A 12,151-nucleotide genomic window follows, 5' to 3' on the forward strand; every position below is an offset into this window, starting at 1 on the left:
AGAACTGCATGGCTATTACCGCTCCAACAGCTCCCTCTTGTGTTCAGTTTCCCTTACTGCACAGCTATAAACCAGGTTCCATCTCCCCCTTTTGGTCAGTTAGTATAACTGCATGGCTATTACCGCTCCCACAGCTCCATCTCATGTTCAGTTTCCCTTTCTGCACCGTTATAAACTAGGTTCCATCTCCCCCTTGTGATCAGTTAGTAGAACTGCAATACTGTTACCGAACCCCCAGCTCCATCTCATGTTCAGTTTCCCTTACTGCACCGATATAAACCAGGTTCCAGCTCCTCCTTTTGGTCAGTTGGTAGAACTACATGGCTATTACAGCTCCCACAGCTCCCTCTTGTGTTCAGTTTCCATTACTGCACCGCTATAAACCAGGTTCCATCTCCCCTTTTTGGTCAGTTAGTAGAACTACATGGCTATTACTGTTCCCACAGATCCATCGTGTGTTCAGTTTCCCTTACTGCACTGCTGTAAACAATGTTCCATCTCCCCCTTGTCATCAGTTAGTGGAACTGCATGGCTATTACCGCTCCCACAGCTTCCTCTTGTGTTCAGTTTCTATTACTGCACCGCTACAATCCAGGTTCCATCTCCCCCTTCTGGTCAGTTAGTAGAACTGCATGGCTATTACCGCTCCCACAGCTCCATCGTGTGTTCAGATTCCATTACTGCACCGCTATGAACCAGGTTCCATCTCCCCTTTTGGTCAGTTAGTAGAAATGCATGGCTATTACCGCTCCCACAGCTCCCTCTTGTGTTCAGTTTTCCTTACTGCACCGTTATAAACCAGGTTGCATCTCCCCCTTTTGGTCAGTTGGTAGAACTGCATGGCTGTTACCGCACCCATAGCTCCATCTCATGTTCAGTTTCCATTACTGCACCGATATAAACCAGGTTCCAGCTCCCCCTTTTGGTCAGTTAGCGGAACTACATGGCTATTACCGCTCCCACAGCTCCTTCTTGTGTTCAATTTCCATTACTGCACCGCTATAAACCAGGTTCCATCTCCCCCTTTTGGTCAGTTAGTAGAACTACATGGCTATTACCGCTCCCACAGCTCCCTCTTGTGTTCAGTTTTCATTACTGCACAGCTATGAACCAGGTTCCATCTCCTCCTTGAGGTCAGTTAGTAGAACTGCATGGCTCTTACCGCTCCCACAGCTCCATCTCGTGTTCAGTTTCCATTACTGCACAGCTATTAACCAGGTTCCATCTTCCCCTTGTGGTCAGTTACTAGAACTGCATGGCTCTTACCGCTCCCATAGCTCCATCTCATGTTCAGTTTCCCTTTCTGCACCGTTATAAACTAGGTTCCATCTCCCCCTTGTGATGAGTTAGTAGAACTGCAATACTGTTACCACACCCCCAGCTCCATCTCATGTTCAGTTTCCCTTACTGCACCAATATAAACCAGGTTCCAGCTCCTCCTTTTGGTCAGTTGGTAGAACTACATGGCTATTACAGCTCCCACAGCTCCCTCTTGTGTTCAGTTTCCATTACTGCACCGCTATAAACCAGGTTCCATCTCCCCTTTTTAGTCAGTTAGTAGAACTACATGGCTATTACTGTTCCCACAGATCCATTGTGTGTTCAGTTTCCCTTACTGCACTGCTGTAAACAATGTTCCATCTCCCCCTTGTCATCAGTTAGTGGAACTGCATGGCTATTACCGCTCCCACAGCTCCATCTCGTGTTCAGTTTCCCTAACTGCCCTGTTATAAACCAGGTTCCATCTCCCCGTTTTGATCAGTTAGAAGAACTGCATTGCTATTACCCCACCCATAGCTCCATCTCATGTTCAGTTTCCCTTACTGCACCGATATAAACCAGGGCTTGCGGGGGCTCCTTCCCCAGGCTTGCGGGCGGAGCAGCAGGAGCGGCTGCCGGATCTTCATAGGCGGAGTCCCCCCCTTGTAATTAATACAACTATAAACTATCCAAATGCTGTCTCTGGGGTCAGGGAGCAAGCCTGATCTGCTGTGAGATGGTATAAGGTCTGGGGCTGCACACCTCCCAGCTCTCCCCTGGGGCCCAATAAGAGTCCTGCATGACTGTAAACCATCACAAGCTTCATCCAATCCTGACCTGCATGACTGCCATCCTTCTCACCCGCCCGCGTCATCAGTTAACAAGGAGGCCTGGTTGTAATACAGCCCGTTGCCCCCCTCACCATCAGTTCTCAGAGAATAATGCTGCAAACGATCTCACAGCGCCTCCTCTACTCAGGCATTCGAACTGCATGGCTATTACCGCTCCCACAGCTCCATTGTGTTTTCAGTTTTCCTTACTGCAAGGCTATAAACCAGATTCCATCTCCCCCTTGTGGTCAGTTAGTGGAACTGCATGGCTATTACTGCTCCCGCAGCTCCATTGTGTGTTAAGTTTCCATTACTGCACCACTATAAAAAAGGTTCCTTTTCCCCCTTTTGGTCAATTAGTAAAACTACATGGCTATTACTGCTCCCACCGCTCCCTCTTGTGTTCAGTTTCCATTACTGCATCGCTATAAAACAGGTTCCATCTCCCCCTTTTGGTCAGTTAGTAGAACTGCATGGCTATTACTGCTCCCGCAGCTCCATTGTGTGTTAAGTTTCCATTACTGCACCACTATAAACCAGGTTCCTTCTCCCCCTTTTGGTCAGTTAGTAGAACTGCATGGCTATTACCATTCCCACAGCTCCATCGTGTGTTCAGTTTTCCTCACTGCACCTCTGTGAACCATGTTCCATGCCTTCTTGTCATCAGTTAGTGGAACTGCATGGCTATTACCGCTCCCACAGCTCCATTGTGTTTTCAGTTTTCCTTACTGCAAGGCTATAAACCAGATTCCATCTCCCCCTTGTGGTCAGTTAGTGGAACTGCATGGCTATTACTGCTCCCGCAGCTCCATTGTGTGTTTAGTTTCCATTACTGCACCGCTATAAACCAGGTTCCATAGCCCCCTTGTGGTCAGTTAGAAGAACTACATGGCTATTACCGCTCCCACAGCTCCCTCTTGTGTTCAGTTTCCCTTACTGCACGGCTATAAACCAGGTTCCATCTCCCCCTTTTGGTCAGTTAGTAGAACTGCATGGCTATTACTACTCCCACAGCTCCATCGTGTGTTCAGTTTCCCTTACTGGACCGCTATAATCCAGGTTCCATCCCCCCCTTTTGGTCAATTAGTAGAACTACATGGCTATTACCGCTCCCACAGCTCCCTCTTGTATTCAGTTTCCATTACTGCACGGCTATAAACCAGGTTCCATCTCCCCCTTTTGGTCAGTTAGTAGAACTGCATGGCTATTACCACTTCCATAGCTCCATCGTGTGTTCAGTTTCCATTTCTGCACCGCTATAAACCAGGTTCCATCACCCCCTTGTCATCAGTTAGTAGAACTGCATGGCTATTACCATTCCCACAGCTCCATTGTGTGTTCAGTTTCCCTTACTGCGCCTCTATAAACCAGTTTCCATCTCCCCCTTGTGATCAGTTAGAAGAACTGCATGGCTGTTACCTTTCCCACAGCTCCATCTCGTGTTCAATTTCCTTTACTGCACCTCTATAAATCAAGTTCCATCTCCCCCTTTTGCTCAGTTAGTGGCACTGCATGGCTATTACCGCTCCCTAAGCTCCATTGTGTGTTCATTTTCCCTTACTGCACGGCTATAAACCAGGTTCCATCTCCCCCTTTGTCATCAGTTAGTAGAACTGCATGGCTTTTACCGTTCCCACAGCTCCATCTCGTGTTCAGTTTCCCTCACTGCACCTCTATAAACAAAGGTTCCATCTCCCCCTTTTGCTCAGTTAGTGGAACTGCATGGCTATTACCGCACCCACAGCTCCATCGTGTGTTCAGTTTTCCTTACTGCACTACTATAAACCAGGGTCCATTACCCCCTTTTGGTCAGTTAGTAGAACTACATGGCTATTACCGCTCCCACAGCTCCATCGTGTGTTCAGTTTCACTTACTGCACTGCTGTAAACAATGTTCCATCTCCCCCTTGTCATCAGTTAGTGGAACTGCATTGCTATTACCGCTCCCACAGCTCCATCGTGTGTTCAGTTTCCCTTACTGCACCTCTATAAACCAGGTTCCATCGCCTCCTTGTGATCAGTTAGTAGAACTGCATGGCTTTTACCGTTCCCACAGCTCCATCTCGTGTTCAGTTTTCCTTACTGCACTACTATAAACCAGGTTCCATCCCCCCTTTTGGTTAGTTAGTAGAACAGCATGGCTATTACCGCTCCCACAGCTCCCTCTTGTGTTCAGTTTCCATTACTGCACGGCTATAACCAGGTTCCATCTCCCCCTTTTGGTCAGTTAGTAGAACTACATGGCTATTACCGCTCCCACAGCTCCATCGTGTGTTCAATTTCCCTTACTGCACTGCTGTAAACAATGTTCCATCTCCCCCTTGTCATCAGTTAGTGGAACTGCATGGCTACTACCACTCCCACAGCTCCATTGTGTGTTCAGTTTCCCTAACTGCACCTCTATAAACCAGATTTCATCTCCCCCTTTTGCTCAGTTAGTGGAACCGCATGACTATTACCGCACCCACAGCTCCATCGTGTGTTCAGTTTTCCTTACTGCGCGGCTATAAAGCAGGTTCCATCTCCCCCTTTTGCTCAGTTAGTGGAACCGCATGGCTATTACCGCTCCCACAGCTCCCTCTTGTGTTCAGTTTCCATTACTGCACCGCTATAAACCAGGTTCCATCTCCCCCTATTGGTCAGTTAGTAGAACTACATGGCTATTACCGCTCCCACAGCTCCATCGTGTGTTCAGTTTCCATTACTACACCGCTATAAACCAGGTTGCATCTCCCCTTGTCATCAGTTAGTAGAACTGCATGGCTATTACTGCTCCCACAGCTCCATTGTGTGTTAAGTTTCCATTACTGCACCGCTATGAACCAGGTTCCATCTCCCCCTTTTGGTCAGTTAGTAGAAATACATGGCTATTACCGCTCCCACAGCTCCCTCTTGTGTTCAGTTTCCCTTACTGCACTGCTGTAAACAATGTTCCATCTCCCCCTTGTCATCAGTTAGTGGAACTGCATGGCTATTACCGCACCCACAGCTCCATCGTGTGTTCAGTTTTCCTTACTGCACGGCTATAAACCAGGTTCCATCTCCCCCTTTTGGTCAGTTAGTAGAACTGCATGGCTATTACTGCTCCCACAGCTCCCTCTTGTGTTCAGTTTCAATTACTACACCGCTATAAACCAGGTTCCATCTCCCCTTTTTGGTCAGTCAGAAGAACGACATGGCTATTACCGCTGCCACAGCTCCATCGTGTGTTCAGTTTCCCTTACTGCACCTCTATAAACCAGGTTCCATCTCCCCCTTGTGATCAGTTAGTAGAACTGCATGGCTTTTACAGTTCCCACAGTTCCATCGTGTGTTCAGTTTTCCTTACTGCACGGCTATAAACCAGGTTCCATCTCCCCCATTTGGTCAGTAAGTAGAACTGCATGGAAGTAGAACTGCATGGCTATTCCCGTTCCCACAGTTCCATCGTGTGTTCAGTTTCCCTTACTGCACCTCTATAAACCAGGTTGCATATCCCCCTTTTGCTCAGTTAGTGGAACTGCATGGCTATTACTGCTCCCACAGCTCCATTGTGTGTTAAGTTTTCATTATTGCACGGCTATAACCAGGTTTCATCTCCCCCTTTTGGTCAGTTAGTGGTACCGCATGGCTATTACCGCTCCCACAGCTCCCTCTTGTGTTCAGTTTCCATTACTGCACCGCTATAAACCTGGTTCCATCTCCCCCTTGTGGTCAGTTAGTAAAAATACATGGCTATTACTGTTCCCACAGCTCCATTGTGTTTTCAGTTTCCCTCACTACACCGCTATAAACCAGGTTTCATCTCCCCTTGTCATCAGTTAGTAGAACTGCATAGCTGTTGACTGTCTTACGGCTCCCCGTGTGGTCATTTACATGAACTGCATGCCTAGTAAGTACCTCACATTTCCCTCTTGTGTTAAGTTACTAGTCGTGCATGGCTATAAGCAGTGTTACCACTTCTCCTGTAGATCCCTACAGCTGTTAACTACCTCACAGCCCCAGCTGTTAGTAGAGATCACTGAGTGTAAACGTCCAAGATCTCCCCCTTGTGTTCAATTCCTGAATAGCATTGCCGTGCACAATGGAAGTTATTAGGACATGTGGGCTGTTGTAAGACTCCAATGATTTTTCAGCACTACACTGAGAGAGGGCTTGGGAATATGTGTAGGTTAAGTGCCTATTTCAGGGCACAATCCAACAAATATAACACGCATTGGTCAAGAAGATATGAGTTGCCTAAACAGAGCAACAATGTGTTTGCAATAAAAAAAAATAAAAAAACATGTAAACATTAGAAATCCTTTTAGTACAACTGTAGGGGTGCTTTCTAGTGGACACAACTACTTGTGCACTTAGAACATGGACAGAAATCCTTTTTAGTTTTAATGTCAATCACAGGAAAAAACAATTCTTAGTGGAGAAAATAAAAAGGTACCTTGACTTCAAATGACTGTAACCAAAAGGCATATCTTAAACATAAAAGAATGACTAAAAATGTTTAAAAGAGAATGAACAATAGAAATAAAAAATGGCACAGTGTTAGGCTCCCAGTCCTGGGACCGTAAAAAACTTCTATTTTAGGGACACGTGCATAAGATGAAGTGGGCTGCCCTGCGCACAATGTAGTGGTTGGAACCAAAGTATGAATGATCTTTGAGTAGACCAATGACTGAAGAGTGTTGACCCACAGTCCCTCCCTCTATGATATGTATGCATTTTTATTCATGAATTGTTTTGATTACATGAGGCTGACGAGGCAGGTAAAGCCGCCTCTAACCGAGACCTAAAGAGGAAAAGTATTCACATTCATTCGTAAACCAATGAGAATGGACTGTGTCACATAGTATAATAAACAATTTTATTCTTATCAGTAAATAATTTACAGTTCGTAACGTATTAAGGTAAGAAATGGGCCTGTGGGTATATAGACAGTTAACTGCAGAGGTCTCGACTGCAGGACACACACACTCCCATAGAATGCTTCCTTCATGGGCTCAGTCATTAGTTAAATTACAACCAGTCATTATAAAGAAATACCAACTACATATTGTATTTATACATTTACATTTTGCACAAACTACATTTCCCCAATCAGTGTAAAAATTACAAACAGTACATGCTCCCCAGTCATTGGCTGCATGGGGACACTGGCTCTTGCATGCTCTTCAGGCATTGGCTGCATGGAGACACTGGCTCTTGCATGCTCCCCAGGCATTGGCTGCATTTGGGACACTGGCTCTTGTATGCTCTCCAGGCATTGGCTGGTAAGGACACTGGCTCTTGAATGTTCCCTGGGCATTGGCTGCATGGGAACACTGTCTCTTGCATCCTCCTCAGGTATTGGCTGCATGGGGACACTGCTTTCGCATGCTCTCCAGGCATTGGCTGGCTGGGGACACTGGCTCTTGCATGCTCCTCAGGCAGTGGCTGCATGGAGACACTGGCTCTTGCATGCTCTCCATACATTGGCTGCATGGGGAACCTGGCTCCTACATGCTCCTCAGGCATTGGCTGCATGGGGACACTGGCTCTTGTATGCTCTCCGGGCATTGGCTGGCTGGGGACACTGGCTCTTGCATGCTCTCCGGGCATTGGCTGGCTGGGGACACTGGCTCTTGCATGCTCCTCAGGCATTGGCTGCATGGGGACACTGGCTCTTGCATGCTCCTCGGGTGTTGGCTGCATGGGGACACTGGCTCTTGCATGCTCCTCAGGCATTGGCTGCATGGGGACACTGGCTCTTGCATGCTCCTCGGGTGTTGGCTGCATGGGGACACTGGCTCTTGCATGCTCCTCAGGTGTTGGCTGCATGAGGACACTGGCTCTTGCATGCTGTCCATACATTGGCTGGCTGGGGACACTGGCTCTGGCATGCTCCTCAGGCATTGGCTGAATGGGAACACTGGTGGACTCCTCGGCATATTTGGGGTAAGGTGGAATGTTTTATTCATTTATTTATGCAATTTATAGAACGCGCAAACACCCTTAGGTGTCTCGGTGCTATGGAGTGTCTAGAGGACGAGACCAGTGATGGACGTTTATTGGTCAAAAAGTCACGTCTTTAAAAGTTTCCTGAAGGAAAACAGATTTTGACATGTTTTGATGTGTTCCATAATTTGGCAGTGGCAACGACAAATCTTTTACAGGTGGAATGTTCTAATGAAGGGGAATGTTGGGACAACGGGTGGAATCGTATACATGTTCGGGGTAAGGTGGAATGTTTGAGAGCTGGAATGTTGTAATGAAGGGGAATGTTGGGACCGCGGTGAAATCTTATACATATTTGGGGTAAGCTGGAATGTTTTATAGGTGGAATGTTAGAATGAAGTGAATGTTGGGACCATGGGTGGAATCTTAGGCATGGATGGGGAAATGGTGGAATGTTTTAGAGCTGGAATCTTGTAATGAACAGGTATGTTGACAACACAGGTGGAAACTTATATATGATAGGGGTAAGGTGGAATGTTTTATAGGTGGAATGTTGTGATGAAGGACAATGTTGGGACCACGGATGGAATCTTATGCTTGTTCGGGGCGAACGTGGAATGTTTTGGAGGTGGATTGCTGTAATGGAAGGGGACTGTGCCGACGATGGGTGGAGTCCGAGGCATATTTGGGGTACAGTGCAATGGAGGGGGAATGAATGTTGGGACGACGGGTGGAATCTTAAGCTTTATTTTTGGGTGTCAGGCACTTGGTAAAGGACTGTCACACCCCGCCCCTCCACTGCTTTGTTTGATTGCGCTTTTTACTGAACAAACTTTCTGTTTTGAACCCAGGTCTTCATTTCCAACAGTTGGCGTCTGCGCCGTGCGGATTCTCTTGTCCGCGATAAGTTCAGAAGAAATCCTCTGATGTTTTCTGTGTGCAAAGGGTTCTGGGACACGCTGAGCTCCCAAGGGTGCCCCTTCAAGGGTGTAATTTCACTGAGACTGTTTGTAAAATAAAGTATAAGCTTATAATTCTGATTTTGGCAGGGAAGGTCAGAGGTCCCACATAGGGATGGAGTTAAGAGGTCACATGACTCCAGACCATAGAGAACGCTGCAGCCAGACTCAGCCTGCACCTCCCCAAACAAACCCACATCGCCCCCACCTGAGAGGCCTCCACTGGCTCCCCATTCAGAAGAGAGGCCAGTTTAAGAGCCTCATGTGCTCCTACAAAGCTCTACACTCAGGGCCGAACTGGGAACCAAAGTGCTCGGCAAAGTGCTCGGCCGCCACCCCCGGGGGGTTGGGGGTGCCGAAGAGATCTCTGCCAGGGCCGGTTTTCGGCCGATTATGTTACGGGGCAGAGTTTGCAGCTATGCTGCAAAAAAGGCCCTGTAACAAAAACGGCCCCCAGGGGCCCAAAACTGGCCCCCACCCGTGCGGCCCACCGGGGGATTGCCCGGTGCCCGCTAGGGCCAGTCCGGCCCTGTCTACACTAATAAGGACTGTCCTACATCAACCATCGACTGAACTTCCACCAACCCTCCAGACGCCTGCACTCCTCTTCACTCACCCTCACGCACACCCACTCATCCGTCGCAGCAGTAGCGATGGCCACTCCTTTTACTGCATCGCTGCCAAGACCTGGAACGACCTCTCCCCTCCTCCCCGCAGTTCTGTACAGCCCCCTCGCTGGCAGACTTCAGAAAGAATCTCAAGACCTGGCTCTTCGACGGAGACACAGCGCCCAGATACCCCTAGGGGCGACAGTGCTGCGCTTTACAAATCCTGTTTGATTGATTGAATGGGATGTATGACGTTACAACGCATACTTTTACAATGCCTACCTTTACATCGCAAGTTTTACAACGCATACCATTACAACGCATAATGCTTTTGGGCGCTGGGTAGTGAATAGTTTAATTTACTATTCCAACTCCAGTCCCCATGGATAGTAGGGAAGGTGTTGGATAGTACATTAAACCTATTCCCTATCCTAGAGCGCCCCCCAGCGCAATGCGTTGGAATGGTTTGCGTTGTAAAAGTTGCGTTGTAATGGAAGAGCGTTGTAAAAGTTTTGTTGTAAAGGCTGTATACCGATTGAATGACATGTGTAAGATCGAGAAGTATGGCTGTAAGTCATAGGCTAAAAGGTCAAAGGTTAGAAAACTGAGACTAAAAGCTCTGAAGGGACCGGGCTCGCGGTTACAGGTCTCAGTACAGACGGGCAGGACAGGTTGCAATCAGAGGTGGTGTCGCTGGATGACTCCAGAGGAGGGTCTCATCAAAGGGCTGCTGGTCCGAGGTTATAAGGTTGAAGGTCAGAGGGCTGCAGGTGAGGGGATCCAGAGCTGGCAGGCAGAGATCAGAACTTCAGGGACTTGACATCCTAGAGCTAGGGGTCACAGAAGGTTATAGGTCGGAAGGAGGCCAAAGGTCAGGAAGATAGTGGTGAAAGTCACACCACTGGAGGTGAAAGTTATGAGCCGACAAGTCAGAGGTTACAGGGCCTTAGAGATCATTAGAAGGAGGTCAAAAGTCAGAAAGGTGAAGGTCAAAGTTCACAGAGCTTGGAGTCAGAGGATGATGGGTTAAAGGTCACAGATCAAATTGGCAGAAGTCACTGGGATGAAGGACAAAGAGGTGGAGGTCAAATGGCCAGTGGTGAAAGGTCATAGGACTGAAGGTCCGCAATATAAAGAGGTCAGAGGTCACATGGGTGATAGGCAAAGGCAGGAGGTGAAAGGTCACAGGGCTGTAGGTCTGAGGTGAGGAGGAGTTCAGAGGTCACACACTGGAGGTCAGAGACAGCATCATGGATCAGAACTTGGCGCAGTTGGAGCAGTTGCTGTTTTTTAGGGTCTTGTTTTTCAGGGTGGGGAGGACGATGTGGGGGTCCCGCTTGGAGTCCAGGCCCTTGTCGTTGGCGACCATGTTCTTTATCAAGCAGCTTGCGGCCTCGTCGATATTCAGATTGTCCTGGTTAAAGAGAAAAACAAAGACTCTGTTATACAGGGTACAAGCAGCAGGGCTGAGGTGAGTGTGAGCAGTGACGTGGGCCCTGGTGCAAGCAGGGGAAACTGAGGCACTGCCGGTGCTTAACCTCTTGAGTGCTCGTGATGGAACCACTCTGTCACGAGCCATGGACGAGCTGTGCTGGTGATGGAGTGGTTCTGTCACGGCGCGGCCGCGCCGCCCACGCTGCAGGATTTCGGGAAACGGCCACTACAACGAAGTCGTTTCCACGAAATCCTTAACCACGCATGCAATACAACGCATGCGTGGTTACCACTAAAGCCTTTACCACGCATACCTTTACTACGAGATTTGTAGTAAAGGCATATGTGGTAAAGGTAAAAAGTAAAAAAAGGGGGGCTTGGGGGGTCTCCCCCCCAAAAAAAAACTCACCAGAAGTCACGTCGGGATATGAAGATAATCAGCGTCGTTTAAGAGAAATCGGAAAAAAAAAATCAGTTTCCTCTTAACGACGTATGACGTCACCACGCAAGTATTCGAGGTAAAGGTTATGCGAGGAAAACGAATTCCGTTGTAACGCATGCGTGGTAAAGGCATGCGTTGCAACGGAATTCGTTGTAAGCGGTGCGGTCATACATTCCAGGATTTCCGCACCTGCGCGGGCATTCTATTGAGCAGGCGGGGCCGTGACGGAACCATTTCGTCACAAGCACAGCGCACCCGTGGCTCGTGACGGAGTGGTTCCGTCACGAGCATGGCGGCGCCGCATGGACCACCCCTCCCCCCAGCACCGCGTCGGAATTACCGTCACGGCCAAGGGGTTAATATGAGGCAGTGGGGGGGCACCAGCACTTATTTTTCTGCATCAGACATTTACCAAGAGCAAGCGAGTGAACAACACACAACTGGGAAAGATGGAGGAAGAGGAAGGCAGAGAAACCGTCACAAAGAGAGAAAGCAGGAACATGCAGGAGTGAGATAAAGGGGCAGGGAGCGTCTGCTGGTGCATTAAAGAGGCATGAGGTGGATTTAGGACTATGCAGCTTTGGTCTTCTGGGAGCGAACATTTAATTATACCACTGCGTGTTTCAGAGCAGAGCTTTGACACCGGCACTCTTTCATCTACAAATTAAGCACTGGCCCCAGTGCACCAGGCAGTAAATTGCAGTGATT

General features: G+C 48.3%; 1 protein-coding gene across 1 annotated transcript in view; it reads right to left on the reverse strand.

Annotated features, from left to right (window-relative positions):
• Positions 1-10,731: 10,731 nt before the first annotated feature.
• The window catches only part of LOC144752238 (ras-related protein Rab-38-like), a 79,268-nt gene continuing 77,848 nt past the window's right edge, over positions 10,732-12,151 (reverse strand). Inside the window, exon 3 of the mRNA XM_078640237.1 lies at positions 10,732-10,981. Within this exon, the coding sequence (XP_078496363.1) occupies positions 10,823-10,981 (159 nt within the window). The 3' untranslated portion in view covers positions 10,732-10,822. The remainder of the gene's footprint in view (positions 10,982-12,151) is intronic.

The sequence above is a fragment of the Lissotriton helveticus genome, chromosome 4_2 (genome assembly GCF_964261635.1).
Source record: "Lissotriton helveticus chromosome 4_2, aLisHel1.1, whole genome shotgun sequence".
Classification (NCBI taxonomy): Eukaryota; Metazoa; Chordata; class Amphibia; order Caudata; family Salamandridae; genus Lissotriton; species Lissotriton helveticus.